This window comes from Chiroxiphia lanceolata, chromosome 6 (assembly GCF_009829145.1).
Source record: "Chiroxiphia lanceolata isolate bChiLan1 chromosome 6, bChiLan1.pri, whole genome shotgun sequence".
NCBI classification, from domain to species: domain Eukaryota; kingdom Metazoa; phylum Chordata; class Aves; order Passeriformes; family Pipridae; genus Chiroxiphia; species Chiroxiphia lanceolata.
In genome coordinates, this window is record NC_045642.1 from 61102427 (window position 1) to 61123796 (window position 21370).

Sequence of the window (21370 nt, forward strand, 5' to 3'; positions counted from 1 at the left end):
CTTAGCAGAGGATTGAAGGTATTTGCATAACAGGGACCCAACGTACTTCAGCCAGGTTAAAAGGTTCCGAATTCAGGCAGTGTTTAGCTTTTTGGCTCCTTTTCCTTTCAGCGGCCCTGTACAATGGTTTTTAATCTGATAATACAGCTAACTATCTAAATGATGTCAGAACAGGAAAGTATTGCAAAGTTTAGCTGAGGGATGGATCAATTTCACTTTCAGTAACTCCTAAATCTGATTTGTCGGAATTTAAGATGTAATCCTTCAAAAAAAAAAAAAAAAGAAAAAAGTCCCTTTAAACTGGAGGGCTGTTTATTAACATCCCTTTTTTTATTTGACCTTTGTCTTAGGAAAAGTGGGTCTTGCCTGCTGCCATACCCAGAGCTCTTTGGGATCATTTTGGATAGGTTTATACCAGCATCCGCCAGTGGTGCCCATGGATTCGTGTGCCCACGGATCTGGGCAAACACACACACACACACACACGCAGATTTTCAGGCTTTTTTTCCCCCCTTTTTAAGCCCATCTTTCGGAGGTCACGCTGAATTTGAATGTAAGTGAGAGGGAGATAATTAAATAACGGGACCCAACAGGCTCCCATCATTTCCCAGGATCAGCCTTGGAAGAGATTTAAGCGCCGCAGCCTCGCTCGGGGTTTGTTTTGTGGTTGTGGCGATGATTTCAAGCCACGTGAATTATCCCTGTTTTATGGCTGTGAGTTTTAAGGAGGAATTCATTTCTCCCAGAGTGAAGACGGGCTCTTCCAGACAACGGCTTTTTAATCTGTGTTATAAAAAAATGGAAAGAACAGCTAAAAATACACGTATTTCTGGAGGATGCTTTATGCCACCTCCCTCCCCGGCCTTCCCGGGGTTCGTTTGCAAGCGTTCCCACCTCTCCTACCTTTCAGGCATGTGGAATGATGTCAAGCTACACGGAGGACGTCAGGTTTCATAATCAGATTTTGACAATAAATGGAATTTAGGCACTTCTGCATCTAGCCCGAGCCCGACACCATTCATTCCTTGGGTGGGTGCAGCTCATATTCGTCGCAAACTCAAAGCATCTTTCAAGTCAAAAAAATCGCAAAGAATGGTTATCAAAGAAAATGAATAAAATCCATATTGAGATAATTTTTTAGAAAATGATTGAAGTTTTAACCCAAGAAAGGACTCTTAGAGTTTCTTATAGCTTAGAATAAGAACGTGTCAATCACGATTAAGCTTCTGGAATTGGAATCCCTTTGAAATGCAGCTGTTTCTTCTTTAATTGTGGCAGCGGACTCAAAAGAAAAGAAAGGTCCAGCCTTAAAGATGAGTAAGGAATACAAAATAGCTCAGGATTAGTTGTGGAGTTCAAAGGTCGCTAATTACACTAAGGAGTTCCCAGACACAGGGAAAACATTAAACAGGTCACCTACCAAACGGGAAACAGACTTTGACTTCAAAAAAAATAAAGAAAAAAGGGGGGAAAAAAAAGAGATCTTGAAAAGATAGGTTTCTAGAGAAAATCAAAAGCGACCAGCTGATCTCATTGGGAAGAAAATGGGTTGGGTTTAGTTCTTTGCTGTTACTACAGAAGGCATCAGGCTTTCAAAATTTCATCTAGAGCTCAACCAGGTTTCAAGGAAGCAAAGCAAGAAGGGGAAAAGGGGACAGACCTGTGCCCTAAAATACCTGAATTTGAGTTGAATTGTGGGTGGGGAGTCCTTGGAAAAAAGCATCCATGAAGGTAGAGACCTCTCTGTGGTATTTGACTTGGTTTGTTGAGGATGTGGCATCTTGGTGAACAGGTGCATCTTTAATGGGAAGCCTCTTGGGAGACTCTTATGGCCCCTTTGTGGGCGGTGGGGTGAAGTTTGGGGTGCAGTGGGACATCCCACTCCCCTGGGAGAAGCACAGCTCTCGTTTTCCAGCTCCTCCCTGGCCTCATTGACTTGGGATAGACTGGTGAGGCTGCTGTCCTTCCAGACATCTCGCACATGCAGCAGCTCCTTATGGATCAGCACTGAAGTTCCTAGGATGCTCATTTCCTCTGAAATCCTCTTGGGAATATGCAACTGGTTGTCCTGTCTTCTGGAGGGCTGCTGTAAGCTATGAACCTCTGGTCCTTTAGATCTGGCTGTGGGTGGAGAGAGGCAGTGGTTTATTGCCAGCCTGCTCACAAGAGAGAGAATTCCCATTTTTGGGGGGGTGCAAAGCCTTTTTTTCTCTCAGATCCTGCTCCCCTGCATGAATTACCAACTTATTTCTGCAAAAAGTCAGCAAATTAGTGCATCTTAAGGCAACATCAGATTTGTGGAAATAAGAAAGAAAAATTTCAGAAAATCAAGGAGATGCACTATCCAAGTGGCCTGTGCTGGACCCATACAGGATCCTGCTTGTGCCCCTGGAATTTTTAGCATTGAAACTGGGAGCCACTGAGAGTTAAAACTCTGTTCTCTCTTTCCTGCACCTGAATAACTTCAGGGTGTTGTACTGGGTTTGTGTGGCAAGGCTTTGGTAGCAGTGAGGGGCTACAGGGGTGGCTTCTGTGAGAAGATGCCAGAAGCTTTCCCTGTGGCCTAGGGAGCCAATGCCAACCACATCCAGGACAGACCTGCCACTGGACAAGGCTGAGCCCATCAGCAACAGCGGCAGCACCTCTGGAATAACTCTGGAATAACTATTTTAGAAGGGGAGGAAAAAAACATGGGAATCTCAGAGGGAGAGAGGAGTGAGAATATGTGAGAGAAACAGCTCTGCAGATCCCCGGGGCAGCGCAGAAGGAGGGGCAGGATGTGCTTCAGGTGCTGGAGCAGAAATTCTCCCCCAGCCTGTGGTGCAGCCCATGGAGAGGCAGCTGTGCCCCTGCAGCCCATGGAGGTCCATGGAGCAACAGAGATCCACCTGCAGCTCCCGAAGGAGCCCATGCTGGAGTGGGTGGATGCACCCAAGGGAGGCTGTGACCCCATGGGAAGCTCCTGGCAGGACCTGTGACTCCATGGAGAGGAACTCAGGCTGGAGAAGGTTTTCTGGCAGTACTCATGACTCCACAGGGAACCCCCTCTGGAGCGCTCTGTTCCTGAAGGACTGACCCTGTTGGAGGGGCCCATACTGGAGAAGATCATTAAGAACCACAACCCATGAGAAGGATCCATGTGGGAGAAGTCCCTCCTCCTGTGGGAGGGATCTCATGCCAGAACAGGGGAGGAGAGTGAGGAGAAAGGAGCAGAAGAGATGATATTGTGATGAACTGACTGCAGTCCCCATTTCTCATCCCCCCTGTGCCACTGGGGGGAGGATGCAGAGAAATTGGGAGTGAAGGAAGGGTGAGGCAAAGATCTTTGACGATTTGGTTTTATTTTTCATATCCTACTCTGATTTGATTGGTAGTAAATGAAATTCATTTCCGCAACTTGAGCCTGAGTGATCTCCCTGTCCTTATGTGTCTTGTCCTAATTTTCTCTCCCTGTCCTGCTGAGGAGAGCAATGACAGAGTGGCTTTGGAGGGCAGCTGGTGTCCAGCCAAAGTCAACTCACCACAGGGGATGCGAAGGGAATGGAGTTTAGGAACAACTCCAAGGTGCCCCTGTGGGATTCCCACTGACAGTTCTATAGGCCTGTGGCAGCTCTTCCAAGGAAGCTTGCACTTCCCAAACTGGGATCCACAAAACTCTCATCTAATGTCTTCTTTAGGACTGAGGGCTGCAGGGATTTCCTGTCCTGGTGCTCTCAGGATGAACTCTCAGGATTGCTGGGCTTGGTTTTCTCCACTCAAAAAGATGCTGGAAAATACACTTGTATTTTGCCCATCCTCTGAGGGATGAGAGAACGAGGTGGCGGTGAAGGAGTCAGCAGTAGTGAGGGATAAACATGGACTTACAAACTCTCAAGACTTAAATCTCAGCAGAGCTTGTGCAAAGAGGACGAAGTGTGGGAAATTCCTAGGACAGTGTGAATAAACAGAGGACAACTGCTGTTGATTGTTTAATATCTTGTTGTTTCAATGTTTACTGTTAACAAGTGGCCAAAGTAGTTAATGCTGGGAAAAACAGTGAAAAAATGCAGCAGAGAGAAGGGCTGAATTATGCAAAAAAAGTGGCTGCTTCCAAATTATCTAAAGGAATGGGGTTTACCTCAAATACTTGAGGGACTGGCATATACCATCTTGGGGCTGTCACCAAGTACCTTGGGATCCTGGGGGAGGGAAGGGCTTCCAGAAAACTGGAAAAGCACCAAATTACTGATTAGTGATCAATAAGAGCCGGCACAAATTTGACCACAAGGAGCCGTGTTAGATGGACTAAATCCCTCCTGTGGTGAGAGGAACAGGGCCTGAGAATTTGGAGGGGAAATTTGTGTCACACATGGACACTGGTGATGGTTTGACTCTGCCTCCCAACTTGACAAGCAAACTCAGGAGACAAATTGAGGTGACAGTGGAGGGATGGTATTCCCAGGGGCCTGGGAAGCTGTTCTCCAACAGTAGTTCCCAGCCAAGGAAAGGTGGGCTTCCTGGTCTGGTCTTTCTTCTGGTACAGCTCAGGATTTGGAGCGGGAAGAATGCACATGAAACACCTGAAGAGTTTCTTCTCCTCACTGTGGCATCTTGGTACAACCCCTTGGATTCCACACTTTGAAGGAGAGGCAGGTTACACCAGGGTTACACCAGGGTTACACCAGCGTAGTGAGGGGGCAGGGGTGAAGAACGAGGGAGACTTGGAAATCTGGGTGATCTCAGGATTCCTCAGGAGCTTCAGGGTCTAGATATTTTCCTAGAAATAAGAGCTATTTGGATCACACCAGTGCCAGGTACTCCAGGAGTGATTGCTCTGGCCCTTCTGGCCACAGCAGTGCCCACCTAAGCCACATATTAGGAATTTTTGACACTCCTTGGTCCCCTTCTCCTCTCACCATGTATGATGTATCTTCTCGGATCCACACCTTGGCACCTGCTTGTGCTGGAATATCTATTCCCCCCCCAAAAAAACCCTCATTCAAATCCTGATGGTTTCAACAAGGGCTTCAGCATTGGCAGAAGTTGCTGCTTCTCAGCCACTGCACCCTCTGGGACCTTCAGTGCAAATTCCCCATTTCCTTTCACAAAGTTTTAAGTAAGACTTGGGGGCTCTAAAACATGTTTGATCCCCCTCACCAATGGATTTGGAAATCTCAGCCTTTTTTACTCAGATTTGGTGGGTTATACATGAATTTTGCATTATTGTAATTTCTTAGAGGTCTGTTACATCAATTCTCGTTGCCAATTGAACATTCAATCTAAAAAGCTTGATGGTCTGTATTTGCTTTAAATTAATTTTAATTGCCATTTCTTACATTACTCTCAAATTCTAATGAAATGAAACAAATAATTAAACTAATGAAGTGAGTTACATAATAACTTCTTAATATTTATACACATTATTTTATTTGGGAAAATGTCAGGTTGGCAACCCAACGTTTATTTAAGTCCCTACATTTCTTGTTTTCAATTATTTCCATCTTAGTTTTCTTCTGGCCCTCTGAAATGCAACATGAATTCTGGAGAACTCTTTGGCCACTTCTTTTTGGAAGTCTTTGAAGTTATCTCCATAGATCTCATACAGTCTATACCTGGGAGAAAATTATAAATAGAAGCAATCCAAGCAGCAAACACTCTTGTAGAAGAAACAACACTCTGTACAAAAGAGAAATTTTTTTTTCCCCTTTAACACATTTTTAAAGAAACTTTGTGTTAAAAACTCATGGATTTTATTGAAGAGTTAAAGGAATACCACTGACACTTGATGACCTTTGGAGCTCACCAGAACTACTGTTAGATGCCAGCTCTGCCATGGAGTCCCCAGGCTCATATGAGCCCTCAATCATATTAATCAATTCCTGATTTAAGTTTTGAAGGTTTTGGGTTTTTTTTTCTCTCTCTCAAAACAGGAGAAGTGGTCAGACCATGTAGAGAAACAGTGAAATTGTCTGAGCAACTACCAGGGAACAGAGAGAGAGAGGCAGACAGGTTTAGTCATTTATAAATCCTTGAACTCTTCCAGTGTCCCCTCTTGTGCCTGAGTTGTGACACACCTGAGCTGTGAGCCATCTCATTTACTAAGCCTACTAAGTTTAGTACAGAGCTCACTTTACTAGTGTTCTACCTTACAAATATTTCTGAAGTATCCATGGGAATGGGCCCTTCCCAGAAGACAAGTGTAGCCAGCAGGACAGGGGAAAGGCTTCCTCTGGCCTCCCTCCCCGCAGCGTGGGTGTCTCACACTTGTTGCACAAGGCTTTTGGATGAAGGTGGGTACCTTTAACCTAGTTTGTTTTGCTGTCTGACCCGTCCATGGTGCTTCCCAAAGAACAGGGTGTGCTGCACACTCACACCTGCCAGAGACACCTCAGCCACTCTCTTAAAACAGGCAGACAGAGCTGCTTTCCCCACTTCTCTTACCACAGAGCTGTCCCAGAGCACTGCAGGAAGGGTGTGCAGGATTCTAATCCAGGGGTTTATGGAGCAATCTCTGATAACAAATCAAAACAGGTGATGGCTTGCATGAAGCTGTAAAAAACTGCTCAGGGCTAGAAGAGAAACATCACCCACTTGCTCTCTCTCTCCAAACCTGCACTGATGGGTGTGTGCAAAGTGACTCAGAGCCACGGCCCTCCCTTCCTGAGCACTGCAACTCCCCCAGCCACGAGAGAGCTAGAGGGAAACAAAAAGGAACAGGATTTGGAAGAACCCCCTGCTGTTAAGTGCAAAGGGTCTCCTTTTCTGACATACTATGAGTTTTGGCAGCCCCATTTCTCCCCAGCGTTTTTTTGGGTGGCACTTTTTGAGCAAGAAGAGCCATCCCTCCCCAGTGCTGCTGTGAAGAGCTCCCACCTTTTGTCACGGGTAGGTGAAAACGAAACATGAGTGGCCTGGTGGACAGAGCATGATCTGAGCCCTCCCAGCAGAGACCACCTCTCCCCACTCACATCCTGGTGCTCAAACACACGGACAACTGTAACAGGTAAGGGCTGGATCCCGGGCAAAAGCACTAATTCACCTGTCACCTGCTGAGCAAAGCAGACACCCCACCTGTGTGAGGCAGGTGGTAGCACAGCTCTGTTTCCTAAGTTCTGCTTCCTGAGTTTGCGCAGCAGTTTCAGCTGGACAGTGTTTCACACGGATTGATCCACCCTTTAGAACATTCAACCAAGCAATTAGATCACTATCTCAATCTAAGTGTTTTTTAAATTATGGCTTGAAACTTTTCTCCTTACGTAATCACTAATCTGATTTATCACACGGTGTACAGCGAAGCAGGAGGTAGGGCAGGAGCAGCTGGTGCACGTGGTTATTACTCAGCATTCTCTGCTTTTGTGCTGCTCTCCAGGCTCTGTCAGCTCTCCACCAGCCTTCCAGAATCTGCACATTTCCTGATGACTCTCCTAAAGTCCATTCCCTGTGTTCCTGCAGATATTATTCTCAACATCAGAGATCTGTCTCTGTAAATTGAGTCCTTTTCTGCCTATTTTTCCGGGGAAAACAGCTCACTGATGTTTTTTGGGACCTCCAGCAAACTTGGCTGATTTTGTCTGCCCAGAGCTAGTCTTGTGATTTGAAAAAACACGTTCACACCTCTGAGCAAGCAGCTCGCAGGCATGTAGGAAAGGGAGTCACCACTTCTGCTGACAGAGGCAATAAAGACTCTTGTGTCATCTCTACTTTCAGAGGTGCTGCTCATGCCAGGCTGCCCTTCTTAAAATGTGACAAATTATTGATAATTTATTGACAATTTATATTGACATATAAATTATCTATGTATTCTGTAGGCATTTTGTGAAAATAACAGAACTCTTGCTTTTAATTGTCCTCTTAGTCTGGGGTCTGATCAGATTCTTGTGATTTCAGGACAGGAATAAGATACTAAAACCTTTCCCATCCTGAGAGCTCTCTGGTTTACAAAACCAATGAAGTAATTGGAGTCCTTTGTCTCTACCACCAGGTGCTTGTATGTTGTACCAGTTAGTTTTAGAAGGGAAAGTAAAAACAGCCACAGCAAGTGCATTTCAAATTGTCTACCCTAGGGTGTCATCCAGGACTAAACAATATAAAAACCAACTTATGTTTTTAAGAGACTTATGTTTTTTAAAAAACCCCTCTTTTGTTTTTCCTCAACAGAAAATTTTAAGGACACACACAAAGCACAAGTGCTGGAAAATATTTATTTTCACTGTATCATAATCTCAATAACTATATGCTTTGATTAAATACAAAAAATTATTTGCAAGGAAATTAGTCAAGTGATGGTTTGTACACCATGGGTGCTGGTGCTTTGGAATTCCAGAGGTAGTAATCAGAAGAAATCAGTTCCCGGGCTACAGGAGAAAAAAAAAGCAGGAAAAATAAGCATTACAGGATGCCTTACAATCAGACATTCCTTCATCCAACTTAAGTGACTACTAATCCATCCTTACTAGTTTACAGAAAAGGTATAATGGCCTCTTTAAACTGTAAGGCTCTTATTATTATTTGAAAATCGTTTCTGATAATGAGACATTTAAAGTCTCAGCTTCAATTACCTTTACTAATGTATCAGTCATGAGCTTAAAATTCAAACAGAGGTTAAGTCAAAAGCAGGTGAATGGCTTGGATTTTGCTTGATGAATATAAATTGCACACTCAGTATAAAACACACAGGAAGAAAACGCTGCTTTTTCTGCGTTACAATTTGGGGCAGAACGTGCCCTGTCACAAAGTTAACAGTACAGACCACAATTTTTATAAGGCACTTACAGAATTCTGCTGACATGACTGGCAGAAGTTGCAACAGACAGGCAGCTACAAATAAAAATGCTTCCATTAGGCAGAGCTGCTCAGGTTTAATGAGTGCCTTCTGTGTCTCAGTTAGTGTAATTTTGGAGAACAGAAGTTCAGCATTAGCTCCATAATTTTGGTCGTTGTCACCCGGTTCATAACTTCAATATGCAGTTGCAGTTAAATTAATGGCATCTTTAGCAACTCACCTGCAGTAATTTTGGGTTTCCCTGGTACAAAGATCTGAACAGAATGTTGGTCTACGTAACATCCAGTCAGTGTAAAGTCTGGGATCCTAAAATGCAGCTACAGGAAGAGAGGGAAAACATGATCAGGTGCATGTTGTCACCCTTGCTGTGCAAATACTGGCAACCTGTGCTACATGCTCTTGGTGTGAAACAAACTCCAATGGGACAGGATGTCAAATCCTCCAAGCAGGAAAACAAAACTCCATGCTGAGAATAAAGATTTTAAACCAATGTGTCTTCACAGCCAGCTCAAGGCAGTTAAAAAAGTGCCTATTAAGGCCTCTTTTCCCAGAGCCTGTGACTTACTTTGACATAAGCAGTGTTCCCAGTGCACATGTAATCAGTGGGGTGCTCTTTGCCTGCAGGGCCAAAAGACAAGGTTCCAGTCAGAGAAACTTCCAAAGACTTGGGGAACTTCTGTCCTAAAGCCAGAAACAGGATCTGTTAGAAATGCTCCAGCTGTGCCCACACTCTGGAGAACTGACTGGGGAGGAAGGAGAGTGCACAGGGTGTGTTTCTTACCAATGACCCAAACCAGGAGGTTCTTCTCCCGGGACAAATCCAGTTGGCCATAACTAACTTTGTACTCCAGCTGAGCAACTGGGCCCCTACGTGTGACAGAGGAGAAAGAAAACCATTGGAATAACTACAATTTAATGCCTATTTTGTTAAAGAAAGCAAGAAAATGATGAAAGGCATTATTTATGTGCATACAGACAAATCACCCCTATGTGAGCAAACTGCTAATTCAGAAGGAGAAATTACAGAGCAGGAGGGGATCATCATGGTCTCGACCCAGGAATCACAAAGGGGCTGTTGCTGATCTTTCAGTTCACTGATACTGTTTTACTAACACTATGATCAGCATCAGCCACTTTGTATCATCTCACCTTTAAATTTTCATGATAATTATGTGACAGGGCAGCCCTGGTAGATGTCAGAGAGGCTCAAGTGAAAACTATCGTTTTAATTTGAAATAGCTATATTTTTGATAAGCTGATCTGTAGCTGGGATTAGCAGCCTTAAGGAACAGGTAGCCCTGGGCTGGAAGTGATCTGGAGGCTTAATCCACCTGGAGGATTGTGGCACGTGAAAACAATCCCCCAGGGAAACAGGATGAGCAACAGAAGTATCTGGAATGTTACCAAAAATCCTGGTACAATTCTGTATTCTGGAAATTACAGGAAATCCAAGGGGGCTTCCCAGCATTTGCAAGGTCAGTGTCCACTGGTGACAGAGCATAACCTGTTATATTGAATCCTCATAAGTTCATTTCAGGAAGATCACAGAGAAATGGAAGGAATTTATTTAGGATTTCTTTATTCTCACCTGTTGAAAAAAGGTATCCGAGCTTCACAGTACTCAAAAGAATTCTTTATGCTTTCATGGAGCTTTAAATTAACTGTTATTTTTACCTGTGGTCCCTCTTCAACGAGTTGATAACATCCCAAAATCGGTGGAACAGGAACCTGGAGAAAACTGTATTCATTCTCAAGATATATTAACACCATCATCATGAGATCAGCTATATTACTGTTTACATTGCTGAAGTACTTTAAAAACCAAACATATTAATTACTGACTGTGCCAAACTCTTCAAGGCTGCTTGCAATGCACAGATTTGTGGTACATGCACTTGACATCTCAGCCTGGATAGATTTTGTCTAATTCAGGCATTTAAGTGGTTCATTTAAAGTTAGAGCAGTGTTGTCAAGAAATCAAAAGTACCAGCAACTCCTGAACTCAGGCAACTCAGGCAACTCAAGTGCCTTCCAAGCAGTTAGTTATATATAAAGAAACACTTAATTATGTAAAAAACATTTTACTACTTGTATTGGACTCAAATTCATCCCCACAGCTTCAACAACACAGGGGTTTTTATTCCCATTTGAAGACTCGGAAATGATGAGGGTCAGGGATGTCCTTACCTGGGAAGTGTAGTAACACAAGTTGAAGGAATCTGAGGGAGGAATGAAGGGAAATTTGTAAGGTCCATTGTACACAGAATCATCCAGTGGCTCAGCACTAAAGGACATGAGCATGGCAGGGTCAATGGAGGTCACACAGTGATGGATCACGATATCCTGGAGCGGAGGAGCATTGCTTGGGAGATTCAGGGTGAGGGTTACTTTTGGTGCAGATCCCTCTATGTCACACTTGAAAAAACAAAGTCGAGAAGTTATTCTAAAATACCTCCATCAAGCCATAATTAGATGTTCAAAAATATATATATATTTATAGTTTTCAAAAAATAAAAACCACACTCAAAATTTTTACCTTAGGGCTGACAATCAGTACTGAGACATTAATATCACACACTTGGTGACAGTCTAACTAATTCAGTCACTTTTACAACATCCACTTAATGGATTCCAGCCTGCTATTAATGGTCACTGTGAGATATTTCAATATTAAACAATGCCCAGAGAAGCTGTGCATGCCCCATCCCTGGAAGTGTTCAAAGCCAGGCTGGATGGGGCTTGGAGCAACCTGGGATAGTGGAAGGTGTCCCTGCCCATGGCAGGGGGTTGGAACTGGATGAGCTTTAAGGTCCTTTCCAACCCAAACCATTTTTGATTCTACACTGAAAAGCATTGCCACATATAAAACCATTCAAAATAATTACACAACCTGTTTCTTTCACCAGATTCTTTATCAACTAGTCTTATGTCAGCCAAACAACCAATGTTTGTGCATTCAAAATGGTGTTGTAATAGAATAAAGTAGGATAGAAGATTAAACTTTTGTCTGGTAGGAAAATTAATTAAAAAGGCTCATGTAAAGATACTTGTGGAAGACATTTAGAAGTGCTGTTTCTAATCATTATTTAACACATTGCTCATTAGATAGCTGGAAATAAACTTGGTGTTAGGACCACCACTTCTTAGCCAATACTATACGAAATTATTTCTCCCTGTTTCCTTTAAAATAAGAAAAATTTGGGAAAATACATGCTGGACATTTAAGTCCCATAAGTAGTTAATGAAAAAAAATGCATTAATTATAGAACCATAGAGTGGTTTCAGTTGGGAGAGACCTTAAAGACCATCTAGTCCAACTCCCACTGCTATGGGGAAAAAAAAAACACAGTAAAAATCAAAATAGAACTAAAGCATCAAATTAATATGTAATATTGGTCACACTCTGAAATATTACTGTATTAGAAACCTGCTGGTGAGTTTCTTAACTTTACTGAGGAGTAAACAGCCATTTCACTTTACTTTCACACGTAAAATGACAAGAGTATTTACTTTCCCAGTGTCCCACAAAAACTACTTCAGTCTTGCACACCACATACCCTCACCTTGCAGTTTACAGCTCCATAAACCTGCCACGTGTCCACCGCATCCCTCTGGTCATACTGCATGCACTTGACCTTCTCAGTGATGCAGACATTGACCTGAGGTTTGCCTTTGTAGCTGCTGGATCTCCAAGCCGGCTGATCCTTATCCGCAGGCATCTCCTGGATGTCCTCGAAGGAGCTGTTCAGGCCGCGGATGTTTGTGTTCAAGGGGGTGCCCAGGGGACAGGCCTGGACGAGCAGGTTTCGGAGCTGGCCCACCTTTGTGTTCATCTCAGCTTCGTTCTTCCGACTGGGAGAGATGTAGTCCATGATTCCCAACAGAAGAGCCAGTCCCTGGGAGAGCCCGCTGACGGTGAGGAGGGGAGGCCGTGGCTCCAAGGGCCCCTCGACCAGCGGGAGACAAGCGTAGATCAGCCCACTCTTCTGGAAAGCAAGGACAGGCCAGAGATCCCCTGAGTCAGTGGACACTGAATACACCGAGGAGTGGTCGATCCGAGTGCAAGTGTCCCGATGCTCCACAAAAACGTGGCCGTCCACCAGTCTCAGCTCAAACAGCAGGGCCTTCAGGAAAGCGCTGTCCGAGGGCACCGGCACGTACGTGGACCCGCTGAAGGTCTCGGCGCGCAACTCGACCGTGGGGTAACGCCTGGGACAAGGAAACAAGAGCCTCTGATTTACCTGTTTATTTATTTATTCACCCAGAATGTCATACCAACGGAGTTGCCAGGAGCAGAGCCACCCAAGCCCTTTTCTGGCTGTCAGAGAAAGCAAAAACGTTATAAAAATCTTTGGGTTACTGTTAAAATCAAGGATGGGTTTCCCTTCCCTTCCCTTCCCTTCCCTTCCCTTCCCTTCCCTTCCCTTCCCTTCCCTTCCCTTCCCTTCCCTTCCCTTCCCTTCCCTTCCCAAACCTTCCCAAACCTTCCCAAACCTTCCCAAACCTTCCCAAACCTTCCCTTCCCAAACCTTCCCTTCCCTTCCCTTCCCTTCCCTTCCCTTCCCTTCCCTTCCTTCCCTTCCCTTCCCTTCCCTTCCCTTCCCTTCCCTTCCCTTCCCTTCCCAAACCTTCCCTTCCCTTCCCTTCCCTTCCCAAACCTTCCCTTCCCTTCCCTTCCCTTCCCTTCCCTTCCCAAACCTTCCCAAACCTTCCCTTCCCTTCCCAAACCTTCCCTTCCCTTCCCTTCCCTTCCCTTCCCTTCCCAAACCTTCCCTTCCCTTCCCTTCCCTTCCCTTCCCTTCCCTTCCCTTCCCTTCCCTTCCCTTCCCTTCCCTTCCCTTCCCTTCCCTTCCCTTCCCTTCCCTTCCCTTCCCTTCCCTTCCCTTCCCTTCCCTTCCCTTCCCAAACCTTCCCTTCCCTTCCCAAACCTTCCCAAACCTTCCCTTCCCTTCCCTTCCCAAACCTTCCAAACCTTCCCTTCCCAAACCTTCCCAAACCTTCCCTTCCCTTCCCTTCCCAAACCTTCCCAAACCTTCCCTTCCCTTCCCTTCCCAAACCTTCCCTTCCCAAACCTTCCCTTCCCTTCCCTTCCCTTCCCTTCCCTTCCCTTCCCTTCCCTTCCCTTCCCAAACCTTCCCTTCCCTTCCCTTCCCAAACCTTCCCTTCCCTTCCCTTCCCTTCCCTTCCCTTCCCTTCCCTTCCCTTCCCTTCCCTTCCCTTCCCTTCCCTTCCCTTCCCTTCCCTTCCCTTCCCTTCCCTTCCCTTCCCTTCCCTTCCCTTCCCTTCCCTTCCCTTCCCTTCCCTTCCCTTCCCTTCCCTTCCCTTCCCTTCCCAAACCTTCCCAAACCTTCCCAAACCTTCCCTTCCCTTCCCAAACCTTCCCTTCCCTTCCCTTCCCTTCCCTTCCCTTCCCTTCCCTTCCCTTCCCTTCCCTTCCCTTCCCTTCCCTTCCCTTCCCTTCCCTTCCCTTCCCTTCCCTTCCCTTCCCTTCCCTTCCCTTCCCTTCCCTTCCCTTCCCTTCCCTTCCCTTCCCTTCCCTTCCCAAACCTTCCCAAACCTTCCCTTCCCTTCCCTTCCCAAACCTTCCCTTCCCTTCCCTTCCCAAACCTTCCCTTCCCAAACCTTCCCTTCCCAAACCTTCCCTTCCCAAACCTTCCCTTCCCTTCCCAAACCTTCCCTTCCCAAACCTTCCCTTCCCTTCCCTTCCCTTCCCTTCCCTTCCCTTCCCTTCCCTTCCCAAACCTTCCCTTCCCTTCCCAAACCTTCCCTTCCCTTCCCTTCCCTTCCCTTCCCTTCCCTTCCCTTCCCTTCCCTTCCCTTCCCTTCCCTTCCCTTCCCTTCCCTTCCCTTCCCTTCCCTTCCTTCCCTTCCCTTCCCTTCCCTTCCCTTCCCTTCCCTTCCCTTCCCTTCCCAAACCTTCCCTTCCCTTCCCTTCCCAAACCTTCCCTTCCCAAACCTTCCCAAACCTTCCCTTCCCAAACCTTCCCTTCCCTTCCCTTCCCAAACCTTCCCAAACCTTCCCAAACCTTCCCTTCCCTTCCCTTCCCTTCCCTTCCCAAACCTTCCCTTCCCTTCCCTTCCCTTCCCTTCCCTTCCCTTCCCTTCCCTTCCCTTCCCTTCCCTTCCCAAACCTTCCCTTCCCTTCCCTTCCCTTCCCTTCCCTTCCCTTCCCTTCCCTTCCCTTCCCAAACCTTCCCAAACCTTCCCAAACCTTCCCTTCCCTTCCCTTCCCTTCCCTTCCCTTCCCTTCCCTTCCCTTCCCAAACCTTCCCTTCCCAAACCTTCCCTTCCCTTCCCTTCCCTTCCCTTCCCTTCCCTTCCCTTCCCTTCCCAAACCTTCCCTTCCCTTCCCTTCCCTTCCCTTCCCTTCCCTTCCCTTCCCTTCCCTTCCCTTCCCTTCCCTTCCCTTCCCTTCCCTTCCCTTCCCTTCCCTTCCCTTCCCAAACCTTCCCTTCCCAAACCTTCCCTTCCCAAACCTTCCCTTCCCTTCCCAAACCTTCCCTTCCCTTCCCAAACCTTCCCAAACCTTCCCTTCCCAAACCTTCCCTTCCCTTCCCTTCCCTTCCCTTCCCTTCCCTTCCCTTCCCTTCCCTTCCCTTCCCTTCCCTTCCCTTCCCTTCCCTTCCCTTCCCTTCCCAAACCTTCCCAAACCTTCCCAAACCTTCCCTTCCCTTCCCTTCCCTTCCCTTTCCTTCCCTTCCCTTCCCTTCCCTTCCCTTCCCTTCCCTTCCCTTCCCTTCCCTTCCCTTCCCTTCCCTTCCCTTCCCTTCCCTTCCCTTCCCAAACCTTCCCTTCCCTTCCCTTCCCTTCCCTTCCCTTCCCTTCCCTTCCCTTCCCTTCCCTTCCCAAACCTTCCCTTCCCTTCCCAAACCTTCCCTTCCCTTCCCAAACCTTCCCTTCCCTTCCCAAACCTTCCCTTCCCTTCCCTTCCCAAACCTTCCCTTCCCTTCCCTTCCCTTCCCTTCCTTCCCTTCCCTTCCCTTCCCTTCCCTTCCCTTCCCTTCCCTTCCCTTCCCTTCCCTTCCCTTCCCTTCCCTTCCCTTCCCTTCCCTTCCCTTCCCTTCCCTTCCCTTCCCTTCCCTTCCCTTCCCTTCCCTTCCCTTCCCTTCCCAAACCTTCCCTTCCCAAACCTTCCCAAACCTTCCCAAACCTTCCCTTCCCTTCCCAAACCTTCCCTTCCCAAACCTTCCCAAACCTTCCCTTCCCAAACCTTCCCTTCCCTTCCCTTCCCAAACCTTCCCTTCCCTTCCCTTCCCTTCCCTTCCCTTCCCTTCCCTTCCCTTCCCTTCCCTTCCCTTCCCTTCCCTTCCCAAACCTTCCCTTCCCAAACCTTCCCAAACCTTCCCTTCCCTTCCCTTCCCTTCCCTTCCCTTCCCTTCCCTTCCCTTCCCAAACCTTCCCAAACCTTCCCTTCCCTTCCCTTCCCTTCCCTTCCCTTCCCTTCCCTTCCCTTCCCTTCCCTTCCCTTCCCTTCCCTTCCCTTCCCTTCCCTTCCCTTCCCTTCCCTTCCCTTCCCTTCCCTTCCCTTCCCTTCCCTTCCCAAACCTTCCCTTCCCAAACCTTCCCAAACCTTCCCTTCCCTTCCCTTCCCTTCCCAAACCTTCCCTTCCCTTCCCTTCCCTTCCCTTCCCTTCCCTTCCCTTCCCTTCCCTTCCCTTCCCTTCCCTTCCCCTTCCCAAACCTTCCCTTCCCAAACCTTCCCTTCCCAAACCTTCCCTTCCCTTCCCAAACCTTCCCAAACCTTCCCTTCCCTTCCCTTCCCTTCCCTTCCCTTCCCAAACCTTCCCTTCCCGTCCCTTCCCTTCCCTTCCCTTCCCTTCCCAAACCTTCCCTTCCCTTCCCTTCCCTTCCCTTCCCTTCCCTTCCCTTCCCTTCCCTTCCCTTCCCTTCCCTTCCCAAACCTTCCCTTCCCTTCCCAAACCTTCCCAAACCTTCCCAAACCTTCCCTTCCTTCCCTTCCCTTCCCTTTCCTTCCCTTCCCTTCCCTTCCCTTCCCTTCCCTTCCCTTCCCTTCCCTTCCCTTCCCTTCCCTTCCCTTCCCTTCCCAAACCTTCCCTTCCCTTCCCTTCCCTTCCCTTCCCTTCCCTTCCCTTCCCTTCCCTTCCCTTCCCAAACCTTCCCTTCCCTTCCCAAACCTTCCCTTCCCTTCCCAAACCTTCCCTTCCCTTCCCAAACCTTCCCTTCCCTTCCCTTCCCTTCCCTTCCCTTCCCAAACCTTCCCAAACCTTCCCTTCCCTTCCCAAACCTTCCCTTCCCTTCCCTTCCCTTCCCTTCCCTTCCCTTCCCTTCCCTTCCCTTCCCTTCCCTTCCCTTCCCTTCCCTTCCCTTCCCTTCCCTTCCCTTCCCAAACCTTCCCAAACCTTCCCAAACCTTCCCAAACCTTCCCAAACCTTCCCTTCCCAAACCTTCCCTTCCCAAACCTTCCCTTCCCTTCCCAAACCTTCCCTTCCCTTCCCAAACCTTCCCAAACCTTCCCTTCCCTTCCCTTCCCTTCCCTTCCCAAACCTTCCCTTCCCTTCCCTTCCCAAACCTTCCCTTCCCTTCCCTTCCCAAACCTTCCCTTCCCTTCCCTTCCCTTCCCAAACCTTCCCTTCCCTTCCCTTCCCAAACCTTCCCAAACCTTCCCTTCCCTTCCCTTCCCTTCCCAAACCTTCCCAAACCTTCCCAAACCTTCCCTTCCCAAACCTTCCCAAACCTTCCCTTCCCTTCCCAAACCTTCCCTTCCCTTCCCAAACCTTCCCAAACCTTCCCAAACCTTCCCTTCCCTTCCCTTCCCAAACCTTCCCAAACCTTCCCAAACCTTCCCTTTCCAAACCTTCCCTTCCCTTCCCAAACCTTCCCTTCCCTTCCCAAACCTTCCCTTCCCAAACCTTCCCTTCCCAAACCTTCCCTTCCCAAACCTTCCCAAACCTTCCCTTCCCAAACCTTCCCTTCCCAAATCTTCCCTTCCCAAACCTTCCCTTCCCAAACCTTCCCTTCCCAAACCTTCCCCAAAACCCACTGGTCCTAAAAAAACCCTTGTGTACATGGAAGCCAGAAGCAACTTGGTAGAAACACTGATGGGATCAGAATCTAAGTCAATAAAACTATTTAATGAGCAATTAGGATTCACTCTAGCCCGTGGATTTTTACTGGAAAATTTGAGCAGCTACATTCACTCATTTTTTAAAATAAAATGTGAATCTGCCCCTGCCTGTTGCACAAAGGCACAGGATGATTAACAAACACTAATGAATGACTCCCACCAGTGCAGCAAAACTTCAACAACCAAATATTTCTAAGAGGTGAGATCACACTGAAAACAAGTTCTCAGATATTTAAGAAAATGGAAGTTACTTATATACAGGTTTCCCGTTGCTGTTCTGAGCTTACACAATTGATCGACGAGATCAACTAAAAATCTTTACAATATTACAAATCCAAAAATATTTCACTGTACACATGTCCAATTTTTCCAGGCCTGTATAATTTGGGTGGACGGGGCACAAAACTGATTTCATGCTGCACATGCAAGATATGTGACTTAAAGCTTTTATGACTATTTCATTTTTTTTTCAAGTATTTAAGATGCAATCACGTCACAGACAGAAGGTACAGCATATTTTAAAACTGCTATGTTGCACCATGTTGCTTTCACTTTTTCTGCTTTTTATACCATCTTTTTAAGGTCACACCGACAGTCTGTTTGTTTAATTGCCACGGAACTTGCAACCCCAACAATGTGGTACTTTGTTATATCTATGACCTCCATCTGTAGCACTTCCCTCCTGCTTCTGAACACTTCCATGGATCTTATCCTGTTGCCTCTAAGTCCCACCTACACCCTCTTTTCTTAACTGAGTAGCAGAGTCCCTGGCTGGAGGCAGCTGCACTTCCTCAGGCTTATTTTCAGTGACTGTGCTTTTTTTCTTTGATTCCTAATCAGGCATTTAGGGCTTTTGGGTTTGGGTTTTTTTCCAGTAAGGAAAAAGCAAGCACAGGCAGGGCGAAGCCAGAGCGACAAAATCCGTAAACAGGATACAGATGACAGTAAAACACCTCCCTGCAGTCTCACATCTATTCTGGAGAGCAAAGCAACAAAGTGGTTTTGCAGCTCGAAAATTTATGAGGCCTTCCAGAGAGAGGTTGCTCATAACAGGCTGTGTGTAACCTTGGTGAGCAGCTCTTATTTTTGGTGGACATTTCCAAAACAAGGGAAGAGGAAATATTTCAGTCTGGTTTTGTCTTGCTCAAGTCCCAGTGCCTCTGCTCTGTATGTTGAAGTTGCCCACACACCTCAGCAACCTTCTCCTCCTCCCACTGAATTTTCCCAGCCGTAGCTGAGCCATCAGATGATTAATTAGCCCTTCAGATCTCCGTTTTTCAGTATTCCCTTCCGGAAAGCGAGGCAAACTTAAAAAGATGAAAGTTTCCAGGGACTTGGCGATTCAAGAGAGACACCGTACTTGTTGCCTGAATTAAGTTATGATCAGCTCAGGGGAAAAAAAAAAAAAAAAGAAAAGGGAATGCTTTGATGTCCCCGATGTCTTCCCCGAGGTTAAAGATCAGGGCTCACGTATCTCCAGCTGAGTGCGTAAGTCCCGAAACCAGCGGCTTCCATGTGATCCCGCATTCTTTATATTGTCTGGGTGCTTTGTTGAATTTAAGGTCAGTTAGGAGGATAAACTTGGGGCTTCCACGGCCCTATTATTGCCTCTGAGAACTTGAAAGATCTAAGTCTGGAAATCACTTGAAGCATCAAGTATAGTTTGCCCTTTCAAAGGGCGAGGACTCCTTGTCTCTGCCGCTCACTGTGTGACAAGTTACTTCACATATCCCTGTCACCAGCCCCCCCCTTCCTCCCTGGTGATTACACTCCCTGCTTTTTTGGGACAAGGCTTTCTCTTTATCTGTGTTTGTAGAGGGGAGGCCTCATCACTAGTCCTGTAGGTAATACAAGGACCATAATACTAATCCTAAAACAATCAGAGGAATGTCCAATGTGGAGATCTGTCTGCACCTGAAGATGGAAGATAGTCTACTTGCTCTTTTTTATGTTGTTTTTTTCTTTAGTCCTAGGTTCTCTCTCTGGTTTTACTGAATTCATACTAGGACTGTAACTCTCTTTATCCAGATCTTTTTTCTTAAACTTTCCCTAGCCTCAGTTATTTTTCCTCTCATTGTTTGGAACTGATTTCCTTGAAGTCACAGAGGTAAAAAGGGCAACACATTTTGCCAGCCCAACAAAAGCAGCCTGTCTAGCTCTAAGTCTTACTTAAAACTCTGCAAGAGTTGTAAATAAAAACTCCTCCTTTGGAGGGCTCCTTAGTGGACTCCTCCAATAGCTTTAAAAACCCCTGTATTTGTATGGAAAAATCAACATCAAATGAAAAGTTAAATTTCTGACTGAAAAAAAGTCTACTTTTTGTACAGCTACAGAACAATATGAAGATAACGTAAGTAAAAAAAAAAAACGTTTTCTTGTTTGCCCATTTTGTTAATTTGATAGTATTCCATAATCACTGCCTCGTCCTTTTCCATGTTAGGACAGAGAAGAGCTGGTTAAAATCTTTACAGTGATGAACAGAAAGAGGAACAGAGCAAGCAAAGTCAGGTGCAAAATGCAGAAGTCGTAAAAAAACCAAACCCAGATATAGTTAAAAGCACATGATCTGAAGCCAGAAACTTTCGAAATCGGGGTCAGAAGTGAACAATATCCAGCGGCGCTGGGATGAGCCAGGGGACTTATTTATTCAGCATCATAATGTTTTTGTGTTTCTGCATCCGTTTGTGGTCCCGAGGATGCTCTGAACCCTCCGGAGCCTCCGCGGTGAACCAGGGGAGTTTCCTCTGGGCTTCCCCCGGCACCGAGGGGAGGAGCGGTCGAAACACGGATTCCCCAAAGCACCGGGACACCCCAGAGCACCCAGACCCCCCAAAGAACACTCGGACCCCCAAGACCATCCTGATTCCCAGAGCACCCGGACCCCCAGAGCATCCGCTCACCCAAAAACGCCCGGACCCTCCGAGGGCACCCGATCCCCCCAGAGCACCGGGAGCACCAAGAACACTGGGACTCCCCTCGAGCACCCACTCCCCGCAGAGCATCGGGTCCCTCTGGGCATCCAGACCCCGCCAAGAAAACCCGCACCCCCTGAGGGCACCCGGACCCCCCGGAAGATTCTGATTCGCAAAGCACCCAGACCCCCCAGAGCACCGGGTCCCCCAGGGCACCCAGACCCCGCCAGAACACCCACCCGCACCCCCTGAGGGCACCCGTTCACCCCAGAGCACCCTCTCCCCCCCCCCCGGAACACCCGAAACCCCCCAGAGCGCCCAGCCCGACCCGCGGACCTGCCCAGCCCGCCGTGCCCGAGCCCTCCTCCCTCCGCCCCGCCGCCGCTACCTGGAGAAGAGCACGGCTCCGCCGGCCGCGGGGTCGTGCCTGAGGAGCCACAGCGCCCGCAGGGCCATGGTGGTGACGCTGATGCCGACGGTGATGCCGCTGCCGGCGGTGATGCCGCTGCCGGCGGTGATGCCGCTGCCGGCGGTGATGCCGATGCCGGCGGTGATGCCGATGCCGGCGGTGATGCCGACGCCGGCGGTGCCGATGGCGGCCGGGGAGGAGCC

General features: G+C 47.4%; 1 protein-coding gene across 1 annotated transcript; it reads right to left on the reverse strand.

Annotated features, from left to right (window-relative positions):
* Positions 1-8194: 8194 nt before the first annotated feature.
* On the reverse strand, positions 8195-21305 carry AP5M1 (adaptor related protein complex 5 subunit mu 1). Its single transcript, XM_032692131.1, has 8 exons — positions 21147-21305; positions 12325-12970; positions 10949-11176; positions 10350-10489; positions 9543-9628; positions 9327-9442; positions 8982-9078; positions 8195-8333 (listed from the first exon to the last, which is right to left on the reverse strand). The coding sequence occupies exons 1-8, from the start codon at positions 21212-21214 to the stop codon at positions 8251-8253; spliced, it is 1464 nt and encodes a 487-aa protein (XP_032548022.1). The 5' UTR covers positions 21215-21305; the 3' UTR covers positions 8195-8250.
* Positions 21306-21370: the final 65 nt, after the last annotated feature.